The sequence below is a fragment of the Oncorhynchus masou genome, chromosome 31 (genome assembly GCF_036934945.1).
Source record: "Oncorhynchus masou masou isolate Uvic2021 chromosome 31, UVic_Omas_1.1, whole genome shotgun sequence".
NCBI classification, from domain to species: domain Eukaryota; kingdom Metazoa; phylum Chordata; class Actinopteri; order Salmoniformes; family Salmonidae; genus Oncorhynchus; species Oncorhynchus masou.
Genome location: NC_088242.1, coordinates 37,059,146 through 37,087,072, shown reverse-complemented (window position 1 = coordinate 37,087,072; position 27,927 = coordinate 37,059,146). Strand labels below are relative to the sequence as shown.

General features: G+C 40.9%; 4 protein-coding genes and 1 long non-coding RNA gene across 8 annotated transcripts in view; 3 read left to right on the top strand and 2 right to left on the bottom strand.

The window, feature by feature from the left end:
• Positions 1–1,547, bottom strand: part of LOC135523900 (vesicle transport through interaction with t-SNAREs homolog 1A-like) — a 170,698-nt gene extending 169,151 nt beyond the window's left edge. For all 3 annotated transcript variants that reach the window (XM_064950906.1, XM_064950907.1, XM_064950908.1), the window contains exon 1: positions 1,363–1,547. In XM_064950906.1, coding sequence (XP_064806978.1) covers positions 1,363–1,456 — 94 coding nt within the window. In that variant the 5' untranslated portion in view covers positions 1,457–1,547. The remainder of the gene's footprint in view (positions 1–1,362) is intronic.
• A 458-nt stretch (positions 1,548–2,005) lies between these two features.
• LOC135523898 (RNA-binding protein with serine-rich domain 1-like) lies at positions 2,006–7,205 on the top strand. Its single transcript, XM_064950903.1, has 6 exons — positions 2,006–3,702; positions 3,814–3,984; positions 4,282–4,363; positions 4,548–4,701; positions 4,855–4,946; positions 6,481–7,205. Exons 4-6 carry the CDS (start codon positions 4,590–4,592, stop codon positions 6,712–6,714), a joined length of 438 nt encoding a protein of 145 aa, XP_064806975.1. The 5' UTR covers positions 2,006–3,702; positions 3,814–3,984; positions 4,282–4,363; positions 4,548–4,589; the 3' UTR covers positions 6,715–7,205.
• Positions 7,206–7,479: 274 nt separating this feature from the next.
• Positions 7,480–8,393, bottom strand: LOC135523899 (cytochrome c oxidase assembly protein COX19). The gene is made up of 3 exons (XM_064950904.1): positions 8,216–8,393; positions 7,861–7,972; positions 7,480–7,730 (listed from the first exon to the last, which is right to left on the bottom strand). The coding sequence occupies exons 1-3, from the start codon at positions 8,295–8,297 to the stop codon at positions 7,640–7,642; spliced, it is 285 nt and encodes a 94-aa protein (XP_064806976.1). The 5' UTR covers positions 8,298–8,393; the 3' UTR covers positions 7,480–7,639.
• Positions 8,394–9,785: 1,392 nt separating this feature from the next.
• The window catches only part of LOC135523896 (arf-GAP with dual PH domain-containing protein 1-like), a 42,166-nt gene continuing 24,024 nt past the window's right edge, over positions 9,786–27,927 (top strand). For both annotated transcript variants that reach the window (XM_064950902.1, XM_064950901.1), the window contains exon 1: positions 9,786–10,167. In XM_064950902.1, the coding sequence (XP_064806974.1) occupies positions 10,083–10,167 (85 nt within the window). In that variant the 5' untranslated portion in view covers positions 9,786–10,082. The remainder of the gene's footprint in view (positions 10,168–27,927) is intronic.
• Positions 11,593–14,379, top strand: LOC135525183 (uncharacterized). The gene is made up of 3 exons (XR_010453086.1): positions 11,593–11,890; positions 12,730–12,789; positions 13,108–14,379. It is a non-coding gene; the product is annotated as an uncharacterized LOC135525183 (long non-coding RNA).

Here is a 27,927-nt window from a genome sequence, read left to right as displayed (position 1 = left end):
TGATGGCCTACTCGGTACTGCAGTGACGCCTCTTGCACTGAGATGCAGTGTCCTAGACTACTGCGCCACTCGGGAGCCCAAAATGCTTCACGGTGGGAACTACACATGCAGAGATCATCTGTTCACCTACTCTGCGTCTCACAAAAAAACATGGCGGTTGGAACCAAAAATCTCAATTTTGTACTCAGACCAAAGGACAGATTTCCACCGGTCTAAATGTCCATTGCTCGGGTTTCTTGGCCCAAACAAGTCTCTTATTATTGGTGTCCTTTAGAAGTCGTTTCCTCACAGCAATTCAACCATGAAGGCTTGATTCACACAGTCTCCTCTGAACAGCTGATGTTGAGATGTGTGTTACTTGAACTCTGAAGCATTTATTTGGGATGAAATTTCTGAGGATGGTAACTAAGGAACTTATCCTCTTATCCTTATCCTCTAAAAAGGGTCTTCCTTTCCTGTGCGGTCCTCATGAGAGCCAATTTCATCATAGCACTGATGGTTTTTGCAACTGCACTTTCAAAGTTCTTGAAATGTTCCACATTGACTGACCTTCATGTCTTGAAGTAATGATGGACTTTCGTTTCTCTTTGCTTTATTTGAGCTGTGGTTGCCCTAATATGAACTTTGTATTTAACCAAAGAGGGCTATCTTCTGTATACCAACACCACCTTGTCACAACCCAACTGATTGTCTCAAATGCATTAAGGAAAGAAATTCCACAAATTAACAACCACACCTGTTAATTGAAAAGCATTCCTGGTGACAACATCATGAAGCTGGTTGAGAGAATGCCAAGAGTATGAAAAGCTGTCAAGGCAAAGGGTGGCTACTTTGAAGAATCTCAAATATATTTTGATTTGTTTAACACTATTGTGGTTACTAAATGTGTTATTTCATAGTTAGTGGGTCTTCACTATTATTCTAAAATGTAGAAAATAGTAAAAATAAAGAAAAAACCTGGAATGAGTAGGTGTGTCCAAACTTTTGACTGGTACTGTAGGTCCTGACCATTCAGATGCTGTGCTGACAAGTACAACGTAGTTGTTAAAGTTTAGATATGTTCCTGAGGGGAGATTGAATCCTGGTGCAATGTCCATAGGTTGTCCTGATTTTAGGATTGGCAGTTACTAGGATAGTTAGCAAGCTAGCTTGATAGGTAACATCCTTATTTCACTATCACAAAGTGAATATAATGACATTTGCGTAAAATACGTGTCATGTGAAACTAACTAGCTAGCTGCAATATTCATTTGTTGACATTATAGCAAAGATATTTATAACTAAACCCCTGTCTGAGATGACAGCTTGATAGCTAGCTAGCTACTATAGTCAAACCAGTAAATAGAGCTTAACGTGACTTACTTCCACCTAATTTGGGAATCCTTCCAATTTTGTTTGTTATTTCTGCTGTCAGGGTTCCAAAGTCCTGTTCGTAGGCTTCAAAGTCTGAAGACATTTTGAAGTTTGAGTGTGAAAGAGGTGTCTACTTGGCTGAAAGTTAGCTGAAGATGAAGCAAAACAACGCTTTCTGCGAATGCGAGCCGTCACTTCCGTGTTGGGTTACAACACATTTTTGCCGGTAAGAAAACAGCAACTGTTAATTAATTGGTTCTTCCAATGTGAACTGTCGAAACTTTAACTCTGCGGGGATAGAAAAAAAACATACTCGTATTTAGAAATTAAAGACATCGTATTAGCTACAGTTTATGAATTAAACATTTATTTACAGCTTTATCACATTGAAATAGAAGAAAACATTTGTTTTTAAGAGGACATAGCACATTTTTAAAGAATAATGTTGCTACAATTTTAAATAGACATACACATGTATAATCTTTACTAATCCCACATTTAGTTTAAAACATAAAAAGATGTTACACATTATCCATACCTACCCAAATAATGTCCTATTCCAATAAGCAACACCAGAGGGAGTTGTGCGTCTTGTGGAATACCACGTCCCCTCAATTTGGCAACGTCATCTCTCTGCGACTTGTATCTGCAACCACCACGAACGATGGAAAGTTGCCTTTTTAAGCTGCTTCATTTATTTAACGAATATATATTATGTTGTTGTTATAGGGAACACAGTTTGTTTGACTCGAGTGTATATTTCACCTATCAGTGTTGAATTAGCTAAATAGAATGTAGCTAGCTAAAACTAGCTGTATGGGCAGGTCAGCATTGAAAAACACGTCTTGAGATATGAAGACATCAAATTAGTGTAAATTAGTTGGCTAACATTTTTTGGTAAACTTTCCAAATGTCGATTTAATAAAATACGCTAGACAGGGTGGGATCTTTTTGTGTCGGTAAAATTAATTATGCGCTTTTATGCGCAAATATTGATGTAATAACTTTTATATCCAAGTAAACTTGTATCTCGATGACATGCTGTGCGGTCCTCCCACGGCATTAGTTTTTTTTTCTGCCGGGGGAGATTATGTGCATTGGCACAAATAACCACATCTGTAATTTAATTCCCGTCCGAATTGACAATGTCAGTCATTTTAGAGGCAAGTGTGCTGTTTAGCTCACAGCTGCAGGCTTGGGCATTTAGGATTTATTCTACTACGGATCGCTAAAATAATGATTATGATCACACTTCCTCAATTCAAATATTATGGCGACACCATACCAAAGATGGTTTAAAATTTTGGGAGCCAAGATTGAGTTCAGTGTAGCCTGGACATGTTGAAATATCTTCAGGCATAAAATAAACACATCCAGTCTTCCGTTATAACGGTCAATTTATTTAGGAAAGAAGAATTGTTACAGGGGGGTAGTTTGAAGAAAAAAAACGAATTTCGTCCAAATCACCTCACAAAATATGGATATTCTGTGGTAATAATTACATAACCAACTTTCTCTCTGTAGGTTAATATTGATGCTCCTTGACAATAAATATTGAGGGTCTTGTTCTGGTGACATGCTCATCTTTGCTTGGCTGCTGTCGACAAATAATCTCATGTAGGCCAGGGATCTCCAACCCGGTTCCTGGAGAGAGCTAACCTGTAAGTTTTCGCTCCAACCCCATATGTCACTCACCTGTTTCACCTTATCAACCAGTTACCAGATCATTTGTATTTGTCAAACGGCAGCCAAGCATCAATGATCATGTCAGCAGAATAAGACCCTCAATATTTATTGGAAAGGAGCATCAGCTTGCACTTTCACCACCCTCTAAATTTCATAATTTATGTCATCTGAACCCAAGTAAACTGCATGCTTTCCCTGACTAGATGCAGTGCGAGGACCACACAGCATGTCATCTGGTGACTTCAAGTTTACTTCGATGTGATGGTTATATCAATATTTGTGCATAAAAGCGTTTCCACCTACATTTCTCACATAATTCAATTTACCAACACAAAAAGAGCCCACTTGTATAGCGTATTTTGTTTTGTCGACATTTGGAAAGTTTACTGAAATCTGTTTCCATTAGGCCTGTCTTGACATGTTTTATCCAATGTACTTCACTCACATAAAAAGGTTGGATGTAAGCCTGGTTAGTGTTAGTGACAAATCATTATTTTACTATCAATCTACAGGGCGCTTTCTCCAGTCCAGAGAAAGGAGCATATGAAAGACGAGGCCAAAGAGCGGGTGAAGGGAGAAATAGGGTCCCACAAAGGAAGTGGCTGACCGGGGCAGGGAGAAGGAGAAGGGACGCAAAGGACGTAGCTCCACTGGGAGCAGCAGGTTAGACACAATTTCAGTGACCGCTCCTTTCCCATTTCTCAGCCACAACGCACCTCTGCTGAATCAGACCACTTATCTCAGCAGTCACTGCTTTCTGATCTGTCCCCACAGTAAGCCCCTCTCCCTGTCAGAACGTAACTCTGGCTCCAGTTCTTCCAGCGGCTCCAGTTCCTCCTCTGCCTTGAGCCGTTCCAGGTCTTCCAGCTCCCGATCCTCCAGCTCCTCAGGGTCACCCAACCTCATTCGCGGCCACAACAACAACCACCAATGCTCACAGTCCAAGTATGTGTGACCCGTAATGCAGTGGTCCAGCCCTAAGTTAAAGTCCGTGCAGGCTAAATACTTACAATTCACCTAATGGTTTAACATTCAAGAACTTCATTAGTTGAATTCAGTATGTTAGTGCTGGGCTGTCAAAAAAACCTGCAAACTCCATAACTCTGCAGGACCAGGGGTCGGTGTACACTCCGGGAAAAACGAATCCAGAGACTGAAGGAGAGGGATCGTTGAGCTTGGAAGTGTGACCTTTTTTGGGGAGTGGAAGAATAAAGAGTAAGAGCTCTTCCATTTGTCCTGTAGATCCAAGGAGAGGCGTAGGAGGAGCCCCAGCCCCTGACCCACCAAGGTGTACCTGGGCGGCCTCACCAGAAACGTATTCAAGGTGAGTAAAGATGACTGCTCAGTCTCCAAGTGTATGTGCACATCAATGGGATTCAACATAGCCTATTTGAATGCATTTTCAGTGTCAAGCTGCAGACTGTGTGTTGAAGGCATTGGAGGTTTCTGGGAGTAGGGAGCAATATCTCTAGAGGTTGGGTTTTGACCTAAGTCTCTTCTCTTTTCAGGGACACATCCAGGAGATCTTCGGCACATATGGCAAGATCAAAATGATTGACATGCCTGTGGACAGGCTCCACCCACACCTGTTGAAAGGTTACACCAACATGGAGTTTGAGATGGTCGTTGAGGCCGAGAAGGGTCTCAAACACATGGATGGAGGTAGGTGGAGTCCAATGTTTCTGAGTCTATTACTCTTTTGGACTCTCTGTCCATAACCTATCCTCAGTTTTCACTTTACTCAAACTATTAGAACATCATCAAAAACAATCTGGTTTCCTCCATGCCGTTATTTTTCATCTGTGATGTCTGCAGGTCAGATTGATGGACAGGAGATCATAGCCCCCGCCCCCCTCACAGGATGCCTCCACAATGTGGCAACGCACCCCATCCCGCATAAGGAGAAGGTTAGTCTCCAATAGTGTTAACGTCTTTGCGTGTGTGGAGTTTTGTCAGTCACTAATGAGGTTTCACATTACATTTCTGTAATTACATACAGTACCAGTCAAAAGTTGACAAATTTTTTACTAATTTCTACATTGTAGAATAATAGTGAAGACATTAAAACTATGAAATAACACATATGGAAACATGTAGTAACCAAAACAAATGTGTTCAGCTTCAACTGGAATGCTTTTCCAACAGTCTTGAAGGAGTTCCCACATTTGCTGAGCACTTGTTAGCTGCTTTTTCTTCACTCTGCAGTCCAACTCATCCCTAACCATCTCAATTTGGTTGAGGTTGAGTGATTGTGGAGGCCAGGTCATCTGATGCAGCACTCATCACTCTCCTTCTTGGTCAAATAGCCCTTACATAGCCTGGAGGTGTTTTGGGTCAATATCCTGTTGAAAAACAAATTATAGTCCCACTATGTGCAAACCAGATAGGATGGCATATCGCTGCACAATTCTAAATAAATCAGACTATGTCACCAGCAAAGCACTTCTTCCATGCTTCACGGTAGGAACTACACATGCAGAGATCATCCGTTCACTTACTCTGCGTCTCACAATTACACAGAGGTTGGAACCAAAAACTCAGCAAACCAAAGGACAGATTTCCACCGGTCTAATGTCCATTGCTTGTGTTTCTTGGTCTCTTGGTTGCGTTTCTTGGTCTCTTCTTCTTAGTGTCCATTAGTAGTGGTTTCTTTGCAGCAATTCTACCATGAAGGCCTGATTCACGTAGTCTCCTCTGAACAGTTGATGTTGAGATGTGTTTGTTACTTGAACTCTGTGAAGCATTTATTTGGGCTGCAATTTCTGAGGCTGGTAACTCTAATGAACTTATGTGCAGCAGAGGTAACTCTGGGTCTTCCTTTCCTGTGGTGGTCCTCATGAGAGCCAGTTTCATCATAGCGCTTGATGGTTTTTGTGACTGCAGTTGAAGAAACTTAAAGTTCTTGAAATTTTCCACATTGACTGACCTTCATGTCTTAAAGTAATGATGGACTGTCATTTCTCTTTGCTTATTTGAGCTGTTCTTGCCAAAATATGGTCTTGGGTCTTTTACCAAGTAGGGCTATATTCTGTATGCCATCCCTACCTTGTTAAAAGTTAATCAGTTGTTGTGACAAGGCCCACCTGTTAATTGAAATAAATTCCAGGTGACTACCTCATGAAGCTGGTTAAGAGAATCCAAAGACTGTGCAAAGCTGTCATCATGGCAAAGGGTGGCTACTTTGAAGGATCTAAAATATATTCTGATTTGTTTGTACAAATTTTACCCCTATTTACTATTGTAAGAAAATACGGAGTCTTATGTCTTACATCTGTATCCTGTAATTAGATCGATATTTTTTTCTCTTGTGCATCCCTGATTACAGAATGAATGGCAGTTGACCATGTATCCCCTCAAGTGTGAAGATAAAGACCATTTGTCATTCCCCTGGCAAATAAGTCTCCTGACCTTTTGTTTACATCCCCCTCTGTGCCTCTTAAGGTCTCGGTCACCACGGAGACGCTCTCCGGTTCGCCGCAGAACTCGCTTGCGCTCCCCCGGTTGCAGACGCCACAGCTCACGCGCCAGCTCGAACTCCTCCAGGTAGAGCTGCCTGGAACCCCTGACCTCACAGCTCCCCTCCTCCCTCATTTTCCATTTCTTCACTGTAAAAGTTTGTATCTAAAGTTCTACCCAGCTTCCTATCCATGTGTCCTTCCCTCTATTGATCACTGACCTCACAGGAAAAAACATGACTATTGAGACAGCCTCTCTCTCACCATAGTATATATTTCTTTGGTCTATAAGCATAATAATAGTTGCTAGGATCAATCTGAGGCAAGATAGCACTGTCAAGAGGAGTGAAATGAACCCCCCCCCCTCAAGCCAGCACTGTCAAGAGGAGTGAAATGACACCCCCCCCTCCCTCCCTCCTCAAGCCAGCACTGTCAAGAGGAGTGAAATGACCCCCCCTCCTCAAGCCAGCACTGTCAAGAGGGGTGAAATGACCCCCCTCCCTCCTTCCTCAAGCCATTGTGATTTGTTCTAAAGAGCTGAAATGTGGTTGACAGAATTCTCATTTTTTTTAGAACTTTTATAGTTTTGTACATAGATTTGAGTGTTTTGTTTCCATATGCAACTTAAAACTGTTTTTAGTTTGAGGCCAGCTTGACATGTGCTGCCTGATTTTTTTATTTGTCTTGACAATGAAATGAATGAGTCTCTGAACAATTTATGACTGGTTTCCGTCACTCATTCACACCACCATACTACAACATTCCATAGTACCTTGAGTGGTTAGTAAGGCCCTTTGATGAAACGTAGTAAAGCATGTATTCAAAATGTTTCCTTACTCATAATGTATACTTATTCATAATGCGTAGGCTAGCTAGACTGGGGGACGATCTTTTGTGTACCATGTGGACACACAAGTTTGAAACATACCACTGAGAACCCACCTCAAATAATTTGTCAAGATTCCAAACGCAAAACAAAGCATGGTTCATTTACCAAAAAATATTTATATACACACACAATGCTTGAAACACTGCCCCCAATATATTACATTGTAATTTTATATACAAGACGTGGACGAGAGACGCTATCGTCGTGTCTAATATCACTCAAGCATGACAGCATCCATCTGTGTAGGAAGGAAAGTTTAGGGTTTAGCCTCCTTGTTCTCCTGGCTGGGTTTGTCCATCAGGTCTTTGAACCCTAGCTTCTCCAGAGGTTCCTTGGCCATCAGCTGACTTAAATAGCAGAGAATAGTTTCACATTGGTGATCAGAGAAGTCAAGTTGTAGTCAATGGTGTGTGTGTGTATACCTAGTCATCTCATTCTCAACAGGAAGTAGCAGCTAAAAGAACAGTCAATACTCACTTATCCATCCGGCATTCAAGGTAGTCTTTAGACTGTACTCGACACATGGAGTTATCATAGCTGTTGTCTTTCAAGCACTTCATGAATTTCTCTTTGAATGCTTTACACTCTCCTGCAATGACAAACAGCAGATGCAATGGTGCATTGCCTTTCAATCACTAAACAACTACAGGGGAAAGCTAAAGCAGTTTAACTGTCATTCATTCCCGTATGCCTGTCATTTCACAGATCGCATACATCGGAGGTCAAACATCTCTTTCCTATACAGCTGGAAACTACAGGAGCTTTGCACGTCACAGCTATTGCTGGAACTAACGAGTCAGTTACTCAACAAGGAGTGGTTTATTTTTCTTACCGAAATGATCCAGAGGGAAGGATCCTTTGTCTGGAGCACGGGGCCGAAAAGATTTACTGCTAAAGTTCATTGCGGTCGACATGATTGCTTTTTGTAAGACGTGTCAAAAATAAAAACAAGACCTTCGCGATTATTTAAAGCAATAGCGCAGTTCAGTCGCAGCACAGTTATGACGTAGACAAACGTTCTGAGCTAGACGTGAATAATCAACCCATAGATAACATCGATTACGTTTTCGACCATGGAGATCCTACTCAATTACTTGAGGGGCTAAGTCATAAACCTTCAAAGTTCTAGAATGGAGTGAAATTCCAGCCATATTGGTCAGGTGTGTTCGTAAATGTAATATTGAGTGTTCAAGTGTGCTCTGGGCATTTGTAAAATCAGAGCATTTTCACATTGGCCATTTGTAAATTCAGCGAGTTTCACTTTCAGAGCACACACTGGACGCTCTGACTGAGGAGTATGGTTGATCCAAGTTCTGACCTCACAATGTCAGTCAAGCACCCAAGCAAACTGGCTAACCTTGGCTAGCTTGCTCGCTACTTCCAGGCACAAATGAGAGAACACCTCACTCTGACCATTTTACTCGCCCTTGCAGGGCTGGTTAGGCAGTTTGTTATCCAGATCGTTGGTGACTGTAACTGTGATGCTGGCAACAATTTAATTATGTTTTTATTATGTTATCAACACGGGTGGTGAACGTTCGTAAATTCTTCAGATATTTTGCGCTCTGGCACACTTGACGAGTGCTCTGAAAACGGAGCAGATGGCCAGAGTGAATTTACGAACGCACCCCAAACAAGTCTAATTGGAATGAATGGCAGTAAAGGCGTTCAGAGCACACACTGGACGCTCTGGCTGAGGAGTAGGGTTGTTCCAAGCGTTCTGACTAACGGCAGTCAAGCACCCAAGCTAACTGGGCTATCTTTCTAACTACTTCCAGATACAAATGAGAGAATACCTCATTGACCATTTTACTTGACCTAGCAGAGTTGGTTATGCTGTTTTCATGTTATCCAGAGAGTTGGTGACTGGAACGGTGTTGCTGGCAACAATTTAATTACGCTTTTTTCACCCAGACGTTTACTTGCACCGGCCATATTCAACTGGTGCTGACCATTCGTAAATTCAATCAGTTATTCTTCACTCTGGCACACTCAGATGAAAGTTCTCTGAAATCGGAGGAGATAGCCAGTGTGATTTACGAACGCACCCAATTTCTTATCACAGCACAGGCAAACCATGGTTGACCACCTCCCTGACCAAAATGGCTGCCCTTTAGCCCATAATAAGAGTTAAAAGCCTTCTAGTATTTCAATTTCTAAATCGATGTTATCGACTATCTACTAACTTTTAAAGGGACAGAAGAAAGTGGAAATAAAGGCAACTTCAAATACATAATATTTGCCAGTGAAATGTATGGACAGTGCACATTTTGTACAAAATAAAATAGTCCTTATGAAAACTTTCACAATATGTTGGCTGTCAGTGTCAGAAAGAAAGAATTAGGCTACACAGGTAGTAAAAAAACAAGTAATGATCATCATACCACTGGAGGTCTCACTGCGACTGTAGACACATGAGTTGGAGGAGAATGAGGGGATGACACAGACTTCAGATAATGCAGTCAGCAAGACTTCGTAATAGAGCTGTAGTTTACAAGATAGAGACTTGTCAAACCTTCAAATCATCTCATCCAAGCGGATTTCTAATAGGCTTTTCATTAGCTTTTTTTGTTCAAAACCAGGAGCATTTTTTGTTCAGTATTTCGAGAAGCCTACAAGGTCACAATTGCATTTTTGTTTTATCCCAGTGAACGTGCTTTGTATTGAAGTCTTTCGGATTGGGTGGAGATCAAACGGTGATGGAGTCGGAGAGGAATAAACGGCTCTTGCAAGATGTCTTGGCCAGACCTGGAAACGATGTATGTGCAGACTGCGGCAATGCAGGTAGGAAACGAACGGTTGATAAAATAGAAGCGCCAAATCGTTTATGGTCCCTAATCATGCATGGGTGCGACGCGCGTGTCATAGCCTAGTGTAGAATGCACCTGCAAGTTAGCCTATACTGTTTTATTTTATTGTTGTTGTGACAGCTTGTCAGTCAGTGCTATCCCTATCTGCGATTCAACCAAGAATTGCCTTTTGACATTGTTCTGGAATGTCAGAATACAATTATTGGTTAAATCGGAGTCCCTATCGCATGAATGTCTCTATTTTATGCAATGTCATTATTTCTAGTGCACTTTAAAGTCAATAGTTGTGGAAACAGGAAATAATGTGAATTGCGTTTGTGAGACACACCTTATAGCCAGTGCTAAAGCATTGGCAGCCAGCGCCTACTGAGGAGCATTGCTGGACTATGGGACCTTGTAGGGCTGTAGGGTATAGGGGAAACTGCCAAATGTATTGAGACATGCAGACCTTGTAAAAACAAAACAACAAAAAAACATTCATATACTTTCCTGAATACCTTCCATAATGTATGCCATTGTCTGTCACTTGAACCCACACTGTCATTCTGACAGACAAGAAAATTAGTGGTTAAACCAGTGGCGTCAGTTCAGCTAAATTCAGGGTATGGCAAAACTCCAAAATTATACTCTGAGAAAACTAAAATTAAAAAATGAGCCCAGCCACTGCTCAACCTCATCATAAATTGACTGATTTACTTGTGGAATGGCGCGTACCTGTACAGTGCAACATGAAATATATGCATAATAAACGCTATCAATTCACAAGCTCGACTTCAAATGCCGATATCAATGTGGAAGTAACCAGTGCATAAAACAGCTGACCGCGAATGCAAACTATGCCATACAAATCATACACATGCATTGAAATGAAAAGGCATAGGCCTACATCGAAGGACATATTAGGTCTACAAGCAACAAGAACGCATGAAGACAAACCACCCACATGGCAAAAACTGGTTGAATCAACGTTGTGTCTACATCATTTGAACCAAAAAAAACTACGTATGTGTTGACGTAATTTGCAAAAAGTATTCAATGTCATGGAACGTTATATTTCTTTCACCCAAGTCTTAACCTAAATCCAATGACAGGGTGACGTTTTGGGTTGACTTCACATTGAATTCATGGTAGTTGACAACTCAACCAAATGTAAATATAAAACACACATAAAACAAATACATTGATTAATAATTGCACACATACATAGATACATAATTTAAATAACGAATCCCACTTTCTTTCATTTTATTCATTCATATTATTTCTGCATTTACTTTTATATTTATTCCTCCAGTATGACAATGGGGGGGGGGGGGGTCAAGCAAACGTATATGGGTGGTCTTGATTGGTTGATCAATACCACTGCATGTTGATCTATTATATTTGTCACTTTTTGGGGGGTTGGAAATATATTATATGCTGCTGTTCCGCACACGCACCATAAAAACACTCAAAAAGAACAAATGGAACATTGCCCTTGCTTGACGTAGAAACAGGTGAACAGTTTTGGAACACTGAGCCATTGACTACCTGCCTGCACCAGGTTGCTGTGTTAGGAGTGGGTCGCTTTTGACAGTAAGGCAAAGGACTACAGCCATATAGGTTTGAACCTAGAGGAAGACCAAGAGACGGGAGTAGGCAAGAAGGAATCGACCGGGATGGGCGAGAGGAATGTCAAGTTTGGCCAGAAAAGCATGGTAAGATAACGTTACCATAAGCTAGTATCAAGCTAGCTTGGCTATAACTGAATAATTCGAGTTGGTTAGCTAACGTTAGCTGGGTTTTACAGCCTGACTCAGTTTTACACTTAGCTAGCTAGCTAGCGAACTAACTGTAAGTATCATAATCCATTATCTAGCTATGGTAGATAACATATTTGTCAGATATAAAGCAAGCAGGATCGTGGCATGTCAAAAGCAAAGCATGGATGGCTAGCTCACATTAACTATATCACTTATTAATACTTAATTCATAAGCTAGTAGCTAGCTAACTACAGTGAGTCAAATGAGGAGCATGTTGTCATGATGGAATAAATCACCTATGTGAAGCTAGCCACAATACGGATGAGCCACAATAATTGAATTTGCTGTTCCCCATAGTAATTGTTAGTGAGATGAGACATTGTGCCATAATATAAATAATATTTTAGCTAGCTATAAATTCACATGTATGCCATGTAATTTGTCATAGCTGTTATCACAAAATGGCATGCATGCTTTTAATCAGATATGGTCATTTATTCATGTGAAATAGGCAAAGTCAGGGGTGCAACTTTGGTTTTAGATGTGGGGAGACATCCATTTTTTTAATCCAGTCAGATTAACACTCGAAACAGCCTACACGACCGCTCGGAGGAGTCATGTTCCTCAAGCACACCGTTGCCTTGTTTTGTATCACATTCCAATGATAAAACTGGAGGGCACAAAAATTCAATTTCAGAATGTCCCCCCCGTCCCCAGTGAAAGTTGCGCCCCTGAGCAAAGTGACAAATGTATTGTGAAAAAAGGTACAATTTTCTTTTGTTAATCTCTGAAGGTTTATCATCTGATTTCTTGGAGCCTGAGCAGGAGACTCTGGGCCAATGGGAGATCAGGGGTGAGGGCTCTCTCTTTCTAGCACTCACTACCTCTATTGAGCTCTCTCCAGGTGCTACAGAGACAGAATGGTCTAAGGCCTTCTGACCAACAACCTCTCCAGAGCACAGAGAAGCTAAACTAAACTCATAATAGTATACATGATGCGCTATGTAATCCTCCTTCACTGTGGCAGTCTGCCTGTGTGATGACATAGCATATTATCCAAAGCCACTGGTTGGATTGGATTTTTTTGTACTCACGCCAAAACTCATGCTCTCTCCTCCCTGTCTCCCAGACATTTATTAAAACTAACATGTGTCCATCCCCCTATCCCCAGGTGAGTCTACTGGGCTATGGAACTCTAGTGCAGAACATCAAAAGACCTGCCACCCTGTTGTCAGCTATGTGAAGGATGCCACTATCAAGGCTTTCAAAGGCCACATTTTTGGGGATGACCAAATGCAATAAAGTTTTGTATAAACTCATACATTTTGTTACATTATAATACAAATACTTTTCCATAGAATGTTTGTCATTAACTTTTAATACTTCCTGTGGTAGCAAACACAACACTTGAAGCTTACGATTCAAAATGTCTAAAGTGAATGCTAAATAGATTTGTATTAATGCATATTAGACATAACACAGGTGTTTCAACTAAAGTATACTGTACATCTCAGACAAGATTGAAGAATGGGACAAAGTGAAAATAAGTCAATGCTTGTGTCCGTAGCTGTTGGTATGAATTGAAGTGGTTACATACAATACATGTTGACAGAATGGCTGTGAGACAGCGAGAGAGATTGTTGCTGTACTCCAAGGGAAGGCTTTTGGTTCCGGTACCACTGAAGGCCAAAGTTTTCAGTCAGGCAGCTTGAAGATGTGTCCTCATCCAGGCCCATGTCACAGCATGCAGTGTTCTGATAGGTAGATGACAATAAATGCATTATGTTCCTTCCATCACTGTCTCTAGCCTGGTCCAAGACCTGTTGTTTAACCCTTCAGAGTAAACTGGCACACATGTCACTTCCTGTTGAATGAGGGAGAGCGCGGTTTGTTGTTTTGAAAGTGTTATTGGAAAGTTTCTTAGTAGCTAGCTAACTTATTAGTTTGGATCCCACAACGCAGTTGGCAGCAGTTGCTGGGACAGGCTAGTCCCCAGTGATCCTGCTGACCAAGGCTGGGTCTGAGTAGCTATTTGGAGTAGCAGCTAGCTAGCTGCCTAGCGGGGTTTTCTTGTGGGCTTGAACGCAACCCTGTGATGCAGTTATCCATTGTGGATGGGACAGCTGTTTGTCTCGGCTTTGTGGCTGTCAAGATCCCTGCTCTTAGTTGTTTTCAATCTTCCCTGTGACCTGCCCTGTCTGGAACTGCAAGGAGTAACAGCGTAACCTATGTTGCTACCGACCATGACAAAGACCAAAGACGGCGGGAGTACCATTGAGGACAGTAGTGTCTCTGAATCACACGTGAAGGATCTTTTAAACTAACGAGTTCTACAAGCAGTTGTTACAACAAGAAAATAGCTTCAAGTGTGTTGTCCAAATACTGGTGGATCCAACTACTAAAATAATGGATGACCTCACCGGAGGGGACCTGAAGAACAGTTTGCAGTTCTCCCAAGGTCAGCTCAATGAGTTGAAACAGGAGAATGGAAAGATGACAAATCTGTAAGTCATTGAGAGTGGACATTAATTCTGTGTGTGAATCCATGATAACAATGACGGATAAATCGGAATCGAGGGACAATCAAGGCGAAACAACATGGTTGTGGACAGAATTGCAGAATCTCCACATGAGACCTGGACGGAGTCTGAGGACAAAGTGAGGGAAATGATCTCTGAGAAACAACAATTAATGGACTGCTGAATGTACTGTTTATTTTTTTTATCTAGCTTTGCACTTTTCCATATTATGTCTATCTCTAATAAGCTACCCAGGGATGGGCTGAAAGTAGCCCACATTAATATGTAGCCTTAGAAATAATGTTCCTTGAAATCAATAACTTGCTAACGTCAGATAATAGCATTTAAAAAGATTAATTAGATAACTAATTTGGTGATATAGCAGCAACAATACAATGGTAACACATCTGTAGAAGATACAGAAATGCTTATGGGGAGGTGTTGCTGTGATGTATATATATATATACACACAGTTGAAGTCGGAAGTTTACATACACCTTAGCCAAATACATTTAAACAAAGTTTTTCACAATTCCTGACATTTAATCAGAGTAAAAATTCCCTGTCTTAGGTCAGTTAGGATCACCACTTTATTTTAAGAATGTGAAATGTCAGACTAATAGTAGAATGATTTATTTCAGCTCTTATTCTTTCATCACATTCCCAGTGGGTCAGAAGTTTACATACACTCAATTAGTATTTGGTAGCATTGCCATTAAATTGTTTAACTTGGGTCACATGTTTCGGGTAGCCTTCCACAAGCTTCCCACAAAAATTGGGGCGGCAGGTAGCCTAGTGGTTAGAGCGTTGGACTAATAACCAAAAGGTTGTAAGTTCAAATCTCAGAGCTGACAAGGTACAAATCTGTCGTTCTGCCCCTGAACAGGCAGTTAACCCACTGTTCATAGGCAGTCATTGAAAATAAGAATTTGTTTTTAACTGACTTACTTTGTTAAAAAAAAAAACAGTTGGGTGGATTTTGGCCTATTCCTCCTGACAGAGCTGGTGTATTGTAGGCTTTTTCAGTTCTGCCCACACATTTTCTATAGGATTGAGGTCAGGGCTTTGATGGCCACTTCAATACATAGACTTGGTTGTCCTAAAGCCATTTTGCCACAACTTTGGAAGTATGCTTGGGGTCATTGTCCATTTGGAAGGCCCATTTGCGACCAAGCTTTAACTTCCTGACTCATGTCTTGAGATGTTGCTTCAATATATCCACATAATTTTCCTCCCTCATGATGCCATCTATTTTGTGAAGTGCACCAGTCCCTCCTGCAGCAAAGCACCCCCACAATATGATGCTGCCACCCCCGTGCACCATGTTTGTGATGGTGTTCTTCGGCTTGCTTCCAGCATCTTCACAAGGTCCTTGCTGCTGTTCCGGGATTGATTTGCACTTATCGCACCAAAGTACGTTAATCTCTAGGAGACAGAACGCGTCTTCTTCCTGAGCGGTACGAGGGCTGCGTGGTCCCATGGTGTTTACACTTGCGTGCTATTGTTTGTACAGATGAACGTGGTACCTTCAGGCATTTGGGATTTGCTCCCAAGGATGGCACAGACTTGTGGAGGTCTACAATTCTTTCTCTGAGGTCTTGGCTTATTTATTTAGATTTTCCCATGATGTCAAGCAAAGAGGAACAGAGTTTGAAGGTAGGCCTTGAAATACATCCACAGGTACACCTCCAATTGACTCAAGTAATGTCCTAACCGACTTGCCAAAACTATAGTTTGTTAACAAGAAATTTGTGGAGTGGTTAAAAAACGAGATTTAATGACTCCAACTTAAGTATATGTAAACTTCTGACTTCAACTGTATAAATACAATGGCAAGAAAAAGTATGTGAACCCTTTGGAATTACCTGGATTTCTGCATAAATTGGTCATCAAATTTGATCTGGTCTTCATCTAAGTCACAACAGACAAACACAGTCTGCTTAAACTAATAACACACAAACAATTAGACGTTGTCATGTCTTTATTGGACAGACTATGTAAACATTCACAGTGCAGGGTGGAAAAGTATGTGAACCCTTGGATTTATAACTGGTTGACCCTCCTTTGGCAGCAATAACCTAAAAAAAAAAACATTTTCTGTAGTTGCCGATGAGAGTTGAACAACGGTCAGGAGGAATTTTGGACAACTCTTTACAAAACTGTTTCAGTTCAGCAATGTTCTTGGGATGTCTGGTGTGAACCGCTCTCATGCCACTGCATTTTAAATCGGGTTTAGGTCAGGACTCTGACTGGGCTGCTCCAGAAGGCTATTTTCTTCTGTTGAACCATTCTTTTGTTGATTTATTTCTGTGTTTTGTGTAGTTGTCTTGTTGCTTCACCCAACTTCTGTTGAGCTTCAATTGGTCGGAGCCTTACATTCTCCTGCAAAATGTCTTGATAAACTTGGGAATTCAGTAAGCTATCCAGGCCCTGAGGCAGCAAAGCAGTCCCAAACCAGGATGCTCCCTCCACCATACTTCACAGTTGGGGTGAGGTTTTGATGTTCTGTGCTTATTTTTTCCACACATTGTGTTGCGTGTTCCTTCCAAACAACTCAACTTTAATTTAATCTGTCCACAGAATATTTTGCCAGTAGCGTTGTGGAACATCCAGGTGCTCTTTCGCGAACTTCAGACGTGCAGAATTGTGTTTTTTTTTGGACAGCTGCAGCTTCTTCCGTGGTGTCCTCCCATGAACATGAATTCTTGCTTAGTGTTTTATGTATCGTAGACTTGTCAGATGTTATAGCATGTTCCAGAGATTTCTGGAAGTCTTTAGCTGACACTCTAGGATTCTTCTTAACCTCATTGAGCATTCTGCACTGTGCTCTTGCAGTCATCTTTGTAGGATGGCCACTCCTAGGCAGAGTAGCAACAGTGCTGAACTTTCTCCATTTATAGACCATTTGTCTTACTGTGGACTGATGAACATTAAGGCTTTTAGAGATACTTTTGTAACCCTTTCCAGCTTTATGCAAGTCAACAATACTTCTGCGATCTCTTTTGTTTGAGGCATGATTCACTTCAGGCACTGCTTCTTGAAAATAGAAAACTCAAATGTGTTTTTTATAGGGCAGTGCAGCTTTAACCAACATCTCGTCTCATTGATTGGACTCCAGGTTAGGTAACTCCTGACTCCAATTAGCTTTTGGAGAAGTCATTAGCCTCGGGTTCACATAATTATTCTAACCTACACTGTTGAATGTTTAAATGTATTCAATATAGACAAGAAAAATACAATACTTTGTGTTAATAGTTTAAGCACACTGTGTTTGTCTATTGTTGTGACTTTGATGAAGATCAGATCAAATGTGATGACAAATTTATGCAGAAATCCAGCTAATTCCAAAGGGTTCATACTTTTTCTTGCCAATGTACAGTGCCTTGCGAAAGTATTTGGCCCCCTTGAACTTTGCGACCTTTTGCCACATTTCAGGCTTCAAACATAAAGATATAAAACTGTATTTTTTTGTGAAGAATCAACAACAAGTGGGACACAATCACGAAGTGGAATGACATTTATTGGATATTTCAAACTTTTTTAACAAATCAAAAACTGAAAAATTGGGCGTGCAAAATTATTCAGCCCCCTTAAGTAAATACTTTGTAGCGCCACCTTTTGCTGCGATTACAGCTGTAAGTCGCTTGGGGTAGGTCTATCAGTTTTGCACATCGAGAGAGTGAAATTTTTTCCCATTCCTCCTTGCAAAACAGCTCGAGCTCAGTGAGGTTGGATGGAGAGCATTTGTGAACAGCAGTTTTCAGTTCTTTCCACAGATTCTCGATTGGATTCAGGTCTGTACTTTGACTTGGCCATTCTAACACCTGGATATGTTTATTTTTGAACCATTCCATTGTAGATTTTGCTTTATATTTTGGATCATTGTCTTGTTGGAAGACAAATCTCCGTCCCAGTCTCAGGTCTTTTGCAGACTCCATCAGGTTTTCTTCCAGAATGGTCCTGTGTTTGGCTCCATCCATCTTCCCATCAATTTTAACCATCTTCCCTGTCCCTGCTGAAGGAAAGCAGGCCCAAACCATGATGCTGCCACCACCATGTTTGACAGTGGGTATGGTGTGGTCAGGGTGATGAGCTGTGTTGCTTTTACGCCAAACATAACGTTTTGCATTGTTGCCAAAAAGTTCAATTTTGGTTTCATCTGACCAGAGCACCTTCTTCCACATGTTTGGTGTGTCTCCTAGGTGGCTTGTGGCAAACTTTAAACAACACTTTTATGGATATTTTTAAGAAATGGCTTTCTTCTTGCCACTCTTCCATAAAGGCCAGATTTGTGCAATATACGACTGATTGTTGTCCTATGGACAGAGTCTCCCACCTCAGCTGTAGATCTCTGCAGTTCATCCAGAGTGATCATGGGCCTCTTGGCTGCATCTCCGATCAGTCTTCTCCTTGTATGAGCTGAAAGTTTAGAGCGACGGCCAGGTCTTGGTAGATTTGCAGTGGTCTGATACTCCTTCCATTTCAATATTATCGCTTGCACAGTGCTCCTTGGGATGTTTAAAGCTTGGGAAATCTTTTTGTATTCAAATCCGGCTTTAAACTTCTTCACAACAGTATCTCGGACCTGCCTGGTGTGTTCCTTGTTCTTCATGATGCTCTCTGCGCTTTTAACGGACCTCTGAGACTATCACAGTGCAGGTGCATTTATACGGAGACTTGATTACACACAGGTGGATTGTATTTATCATCGTTAGTCATTTAGGTCAACATTGGATCATTCAGAGATCCTCACTGAACTTCTGGAGAGATTTTGCTGCACTGAAAGTAAAGGGGCTGAATAATTTTGCACGCCCAATTTCAGTTTTTGATTTGATTTTGAAAAGTTTGAAATATCCAATAAATGTCGTTCCACTTCATAATTGTGTCCCACTTGTTGTTGATTCTTCACACAAAAAATACAGTTTTATATCTTTATGTTTGAAGCCTGAAATGTGGCAAAAGGTCGCAAAGTTCAAGGGGGCCGAATACTTTCGCAAGGCACTGTATATTCAGAGCCATATCCCTGTAATGCTTAGAGAAGATCTTATGTCAATTGTTATTGAAGTGTTGTGGTAGCAGGTTCACTTGGCACATCTATTCTAAAACCTTTTCTTTTGGGGTGTTGCTGTAGGCCAACAAGTGCTTACGGTCAGTATCTAAATAATGTGTGGGAAATATAGTTGATGTGTGGGAAATGATAGTCTATGTGATGTAAACAGAGGTCAAATTTCTCGGGGACCCGAATATTGATTGGTTTTTCATCAAGTAGTCTGGTCAAGAGGAAGCTTCTCACTGTAACCAGTGCCTGTAATCTGGTTCAGGTTATTAATCAACCTACCGTGGTGTTTACAGTACAAACACTACATGGACAAGATCATCCACATGATTTGATCACATTTGAACTAATACTGTAGAACTTTTTGTTCTTAAGCTGTATCGCGCCCATTTTTTTGCTCTGACTCTTATGTGGATGACGTTACACATATTTGTTAGTCTGATGTGATTGACGAGTTTCCAGACGCTGCACTTGGTGAATTTATGAAATTGCTTCTTCCAATTATTGATAAACATGCACCTGTAATGAAGAAACGGACTGTTAAGGCTCCATGTATTGATGAGGAATTGTAATATGGTTGAAAGAGATGGGGGCAAAGGGAATGGCTAATAAGTCTGGCTGCGCATCTGCCTGGCTGACTTACTGCAAATTGAGAAATTAAGTGACTAAACTCAACAAAAAAGAAGCTGTATTATGAAGCCAAGATCAACGATGCCCTTAGAGGTGCAGTCTGTTTTGGAATGGGTGGCCAGTAATAAACTAGTCCTGAACATCTCTAAAACTAAGTGCATTGTATTTGTGACAAATCATTCCCTAAGTTCTAGACCTTCGCTGAATTTGGTATTGTCACGTTCTGACCTTGTCTTTGTTTTAGTATGGTCAGGGCGTGAGTTGGGGTGGGTAGTCTGTTTGTTTTTCTATGTTGGTTTTTGAGTTTGGCCTGGTATGGTTCTCAGAGGCAGGTGTCGTTAGTTGTCTCTGATTGAGAATCATACTTAGGTAGCCTTTTTCCACCTGTGTTTCGTGGGGGTTTATTTTCCGTGTCGGTGTTTGTTTCCACACGGAACTGTTTCGTTTTTTTCACGTTGTCGTTTATTGTTTTTGTTCTGTGTTTTTATTAAAAAAACAAGATGAACACTTACCACGCTGCGTATTGGTCCGATCCTTGCTACTCCTCCTCCTCAGAAGAAGAGGAAAGCCGTTACAGGTATTGAATAGTGTGGCTGTTGAACACGTTGAGGTGTTACCTTAGATTGTAAACTGTCATGGTCAAAACATATAGATTCAATGATTGTAAAGATGGGGAGAGGTCTGTCCGTAATAAAAATATCTGCTTTTTTTGACACCACACTCCACAAAGCAAGTCCTGCAGGCTCTAGTTTGGTCTTACCTTGATTATTGTCCAGTTGTGTGGTCAAGTGCTGCAAGGAAATACCTAGTTAAGCTGCAGCTGGCCCAGAACAGTGGCACATCTTGCTCTTCATTGTAATCAGAGGGCTGATACTATGCATTCCAGTCTCTCTTGGCTAAGAGTTGAGGAGACTGACTGCATCTCTTCTTTTCACAAGAAATATTAATGTATTGTAAATCCTAAACTGTTTGCATAGTCAACTTACACAAAGCTCTGACACACACACACTTAGCCCACTAGACATACCAGCAGGGGTCTTTTCACAGTCCCCTAATCAAGAACAAATTCAAGAAAGTGTACAGTATTATATACAGCCATTATTGCATAGCACCTTTTTTTAAACAGATAAAGTAACACCTTACAGCACAACGCCTCACCCCTATTTGACCTAGATAGTTCATGTATATGTATTGATATGTAGGCTACGTGTGCCTTTAAAAAAATAAGTGTACGTCTATGTCCTTAAGCTGTTTTTGTCTATTAATGTTCTGTATTATGTAATGTTTTGTGTGGTGTCATTGATATGGAAATTCATATTCAATATTCATAAGCATTGACTAACTCCTCGAGGGAAGGGGAAGTGCCTGGAAGACCAGGTGTGTTGCATTTAGGCAATCACTGAACTGATCAATTAGCTCAGTTGGTCAGCGCTGCATTCAGTACATACAAATGTAATGGAATGTTTAATTGAACAGAAACGGTGCTGTACTGAGGGACACGTTGAAAAATTGGAAGGGGTTGGGGGTACAAAATGCACCACTGCCCTTTAAATACTTCACTCATTGCTTCAAGCCACACCCACCATACGGAGCAAACGTATCTCCAAGTCTGATCAAGAACATACAAGAATGTTTTGGGAAAGTGAACTGAACACACCCCTGCTGTGGTGCCTAGTTGAAACAAAATCTTGCAGTACTCCTAGAACCAAGTTGCCTACTCCTGCTCTAGGATCCTGTGGTGAAAGGACTGCTGTGCTAGGTATTTCTTCCAAGGCCCATAATCACATAGCGTCTCAGCATAGGGATAGTGATCTAGGATAATCTCCCCCTTGTCAATGTAATTGTACTCGGTGTGTATGCAAAACTTATCCTAAAATCAGTACTACTCAGATTCTTTGAATATGCATGCTGGCCTGTCTGCAATGCCACTCCACCTGAAATGCAACTACAACAGGAATAAGAATTAGCTTAGTCAGTCAGTAACTTAGCTAACTAGCTAATGAAACACTAATGTAAATGTGCACAAGCTTCTTAAATCAGCCAAATTGTCTAAACAGCCTATTTGCAGTAACATTAGGAGAGTCTTGTCAACTTTGTCACAAAGGCATCAATAATCCGGCAGGGGAACAAAGTAGTTTGACCAAAATGTTCAAATACACAGTAACTAGCTAGTCTTTAAAATATAGCTACCAATTATATAGCAGCTAGCTGACCCAAGTATTCGATGCATGCCTCCACACAGAAAAACAGGTCATCTGGATTTGTGTCATTCTTCTTCTTTAAGGTTTTATTAGCAGACTAAATCCCAAAAGGTGTATTGCTGCCACTACTGGGTGGGGTAAAAACAGAGATCTTTTTTTTTTTTAAAGAATGAAAAAAATAGATTTAAAAAATATATATTTTTGTCGTCAAATGTACTCAGATCCTTACACAGGCTTTGGGGCCTGAAAGTGGGAAGCATCTTCAGACAGTATTCCATGCAATATTTGAGTCATAAGAACCTTTTAGCCGCTTTCACAATGATTTCTTTTTTTTGTAATGTACAATAAACGCAAAAAAGAAACAACCTTCTACACAACTGGTGTTTCAGGATCTCTCAACTGACTGTTGAGCATCCACTGCCATAGCATCATCATCTCTACTCACTGCTTCGACAATTTTCACTACCTCTGCGTGGGAGACCTTCGACAGCCCTGATCCTTCCTGCTTTGAACTTCTTCACCTTAACAGGGCACTCAGGGAACGTGATTCCCATCACAATTGCAAAACCATGCCTCCTCAGACTCCAACAATTTTTTTTATTTTTTTATTTTACCTTTATTTAACCAGGCAAGTCAGTTAAGAACAAATTCTTATTTTCAATGACGGCCTAGGAACAGTGGGTTAACTGCCTGTTCAGGGGCAGAATGACAGATTTGTACCTTGTCAGCTCGGGGATTTGAACTTGTAACATTTTGGTTACTAGTCCAATGCTCTAACCACTAGGCTACCCTGCCACCCCATGGTATTCAGTTGGCCAGACTTTTTACATTTATGACATTGAAGTGGCTTTTTTTGTAAAAAAAAATTTACATAAGCTTGCACTGCATATCCCAGCATAAAATGGGCCAGAGGAAATTCTTCATCAAACATCAAGAATACAGAAAGGCTTTCCTCCTTCCCGTTCACAGTGCAGATTAAGTGACGTGAATCAACTATTCCTTGCATGGTCATCTTAAACCATGAAGCCTCAGTATCCATCGAGATGCCAGATATGACACCATTTATCGGTGCCCTACTCCGAAAATCATAGCATGTCACTTCAGTTTGGCATGTTAAATATATTCAACAAAAGACAATCATTTGTTAATTTGACAAGAAGGAACAAATCAGTTGTAATCGCACTGTGGATGTATTGTACTTCATAATTGCATTGGGGGCATACTAATATTTCACTTAACAGCCTTACTTATGGATTGTGGATCAATTATCAGCCTCGGTGACACCCACAGAACACAATTGTGAAGAGTGTGCAGAGATATTACTGTTGTAGCTCATATTGCAGGACTTGGAAAATCACCTCGCCAGTCAGTATTGTGCGTATTGGTCATTCAAATTGCAATATATAGCCTTACCTAAGGAACATGGGCCCATTTAAATGGGGTATCAGCCTACTCAGTGACACCCACAGAATACAACTGTGAAGATTTCACACAAATAGTGTTGTAGCTCTTATTGCAGGACTTTGACTGTGGGAAAATCACCTCACCTATTGTGTATATTGGACATTCATATTGCAATGTACAGCTGTGTTTTGGACTTATCCCATTTGTAAAGCTCTACATTGCATCATGAATGTTCAATACGCAAAATAACCTGAAATAGTGAAGTCATTTCCCACAGTTTAAGTCCTGCAATAAGAGCTATGACCCTAATATTTGTGTGAACATTTCATTGACCCAAGTTCCATAGGCAAGGCTGTACAGTCATGGCCAAAAGTTTTGAGAATTACTCAAATATTAATTTTCAAAGTCTGTTGCCTCAGTTTGTATGATGGCAATTTGCATATACTCCAGAATGTTATGAAGAGTGATCAGATGAATTGCAAAGTCCCTCTTTGCCATGCAAATGAACTGAATCCCAAAAAAACATTTCCACTGCATTTCAGCCCTGCCACAAAAGGACCAGCTGACATCATGTCAGTGATTCTCTCGTTAACACAGGTGTGAGTGTTGACGAGGACAGGGCTGGAGATCACTCTGTCATGCTGATTGAGTTCGAATAACAGACTGGAAGCTTCAAAAGGAGGGTGGTGCTTGGAATCATTGTTCTTCCTCTGTCAATCATGGTTAACTGCAAGGAAACACGTGCTGTCATCGTTGCTTTGCACAAAAAGGGCTTCACAGGCAAGGATATTGCTGCCAGTAAGATTGCACCTAAATCAACCATTCATCGGATCATCAAGAACTTCACGAAGAGTGGTTCAATTGTTGTGAAGAAGGCTTCAGGGCGCCCAAGCGCCAGGACCGTCTCCTAAAGTTGATTCTGCTGCGGGATCGGGGCACCACCAGTACAGAGCTTGCTCAGGAATGGCAGCAGGCAGGTGTGAGTGCATCTGCACGCACAGTGAGGCAAAGACTTTTGGAGGATGGCCTGGTGTCAAGAAGGGCAGCAAAGAAGCCACTTCTCTCCAGGAAAAACATCAGGGACAGACTGATATTCTGCAAAAGGTACAGGGATTGGACTGCTGAGGACTGGGGTAAAGTCATTTTCTCTGATGAATCCCCTTTCCGATTGTTTGAGGCATCCGGAAAAAAGCTTGTCCGGAGAAGACAAGTTGAGTGCTACCATCAGTCGTGTCATGCCAACAGTAAAGCATCCTGAGACCATTCATGTGTGGGGTTGCTTCTCAGTCAAGGGAGTGGGTTCACTCACAATTTTGCCTAAGAACACAGCCATGAATAAAGAATGGTATCAGCACATCCTCTGAGAGCAACTTCTCCCAACCATCCAGGAACAGATTGGTGACAAACAATGCCTTTTCCAGCATGATTGAGCACCTTGCCATAAGACAAAAGTGATAAGTGGCACGGGGAACAAAACATCGATATTTTGGGTCCATGGCCAGGAAAATCCCCAGACCTTAATCCCATTGAGAATTTGTGGTCAATCCTCAAGAGGCGGGTGGACAAACAAAACCCCACAAATTCTGACAAACTTCAAGCATTGATTATGCAAGAATGGGCTGCCATCAGTCAGGATGTGGCCCAGAAGTTAATTGACAGCATGCCAGGGCGGATTGCAGAGGTCTTGAAAAAGAAGGGTCAACACTGCAAATATTGACTTATTGCATCAACTTCATGTAATTGACAATAAAATACTTTGATACTTATGAAATGCTTGTAATTATACTTCAGTATTCCATAGTGACATCTGACAAAAATATCTAAAGACACTGAAGCAGCAAACTTTGTGAAAATTAAAATTTGTGTTAATTCTCAAAACATTTGGCCATGACTGTACAATGGATTCAGTCTGCCCCCAATGCAATTCTGAAGTCGAATACATCCATAGTATGATTTCAACTGATTAAAATTTGAGGCAAATTAACTAATTGTTGACTTTATATAACAACATTCCAAACTTGTTAAGCATTATCCAGTTCAAATATGGCATGATTCCACTATTTGTATCTGTTTGCATCAGTTTCAATGCAGGTCTTTTATTTTGAAGGTGAACTGCAAATTCCACTATTGTGGCAAGCTTCAGATAGGTGGTGCAAAAGCAGACAAAACTAGTCGAGCAATGCACCGTGACATTAATCAACCAATGGTGTGTTAGATAAGGATGTTTGACACCCCCCATTATAATATTGGAGGAAGAAATACATCAATAAATAAATGAATACATATATACATTTATTAAAAATGAGTAATTAGATAATACATAGATAAATAATTAAATACATACAGATATGTAGATACAGTACCAGTCAAAAGTTTGGACACCTACTCATTCAAGGGTTTTTCTTTATTTGTTTACTATTTTCTACATTGTAGAATAATAGTGAAGACATCAAAACTATGAAATAACACACATGGAATCATGTCTTAACCAAAAATGTATTAAACAAATTAAAAATATATTTTATATTTGAGATTCTTCAAGGTAGCCACCCTTTGCCTTGATGACCGCTTTGGCATCCAGCCAACACAACTGTGGGAAGCATTGGAATCAACATGGGCCAGCATTTTTGTGGAATGCTATTGGCACCTTGTAGAATCCATGCCCTGACGAATTGACGCTGTTCTGAGGGCAAAAGGGGGTGCAACTCAATATTAGGAAGGTGTTCCTAATGTTTTGTACAATCAATGTATATTTGACATTCGTATCTAAAAGCATAATTGAGAAATAATTCAAAGTTGGTATATACACATTTATGACATTTTGGCCTTACCCTTTAAGACTGTAATGTTTAATCCATAGACGCTACAAAGCAAAAATTGGTGTCATATTCATTTTTAATGCTTGCTCTGTAATATGAGTAGTATTTTGATTTCAATATTATTCTTTTTACACCAATTTATGAATATAGAAAAATATAAACAGGAATATGAACAATGTACCATTTTTAATTTGGCAAATTATTTAATATATAGTTGAACATTAATATACTCTAAGGGCATATCACATTTCCAGAGTGGGATCTCTGCTCGTTTTAAAGTTAAGGCCCATTTTATACGGAGAAATTGGCATAATAGGCAATGTAACCAATCACAGCCTTCCTTTTTACTTTGATCATTGCATTTCCTGCAAATCACCCGCAGAGGGCAGTGTTGTAGTACTCGAGTCCAGGACTCACGTCCCGATTTTCAAGACTTGTGACTTGACTTGGACTCGACCCTTGGTGACTCGAACTCACCTTCTCGTGACTTGCATTTGCACTTGGACTGGATAGGCTAAGCAGAATATTAGCAGAAATGGTTGCGCAGAGCAGCGAGGGTTCTGTTCTCTAGCAGTGAGAAGGATGCGCCAAACCCGGCACACGCAGCCTACATCAGCTGGTGAGCTGAGGTGGAGCAAGCGATGATTATGGGCAGGCAGACTCCGCTCTGGCTCCGCCTCTGATCATAGGCTACATATCACGCAAGCGACTCTCTTGCTTTCCCGTAACCACCAGTCACCAACCTACTATTAATTAATTAATTAATTAAAAATAAAATACAATTATTTAACTAGGCAAGTCAGTTAAGAACAAATTCTTATTTACGGCCTACACCGGCCAAACCCGGACGACGCTGGGCCAATTGTGCGCCGCCCTATGGGACTCCCAATCACGGCCGGTTGTGAGACAGCCTGGAATCGAACAAGGGTTTCTGTAGTAACGCCTCTGGCACTGAGATGTTCAGTGAGGAATTAGTGTATTTCACTGATTTATGCAGGGTAATCTACACCAGTGATGTACTGTACCACTGTCAGAGCGATAGCCATTTGCTTCCACACGTTGATGATAACATACAGTATTATGCTAATGTTCAGAATGTCTCCCCTGTGTGGTCCTACTGATATAAGGCCAGATATTGTAGGCCCACACACAACCTCAACTCTATCAGGATGCTTCCCTTCAATGGCCACAGCCCACAGAGAATGACTGCGATTTTTTTTTTCCCCCACACGGGAATTTGTCTGTACCCTCCATGAAGGGCAGCATCCAAATGCTGAGGCAGAGAGAAATAGTTAAGCTTTACTAGTCCCTGACCTACCTCGTCTAGTGGAGCGCAGAGTAAGAACGAATAAGCCATCAAAC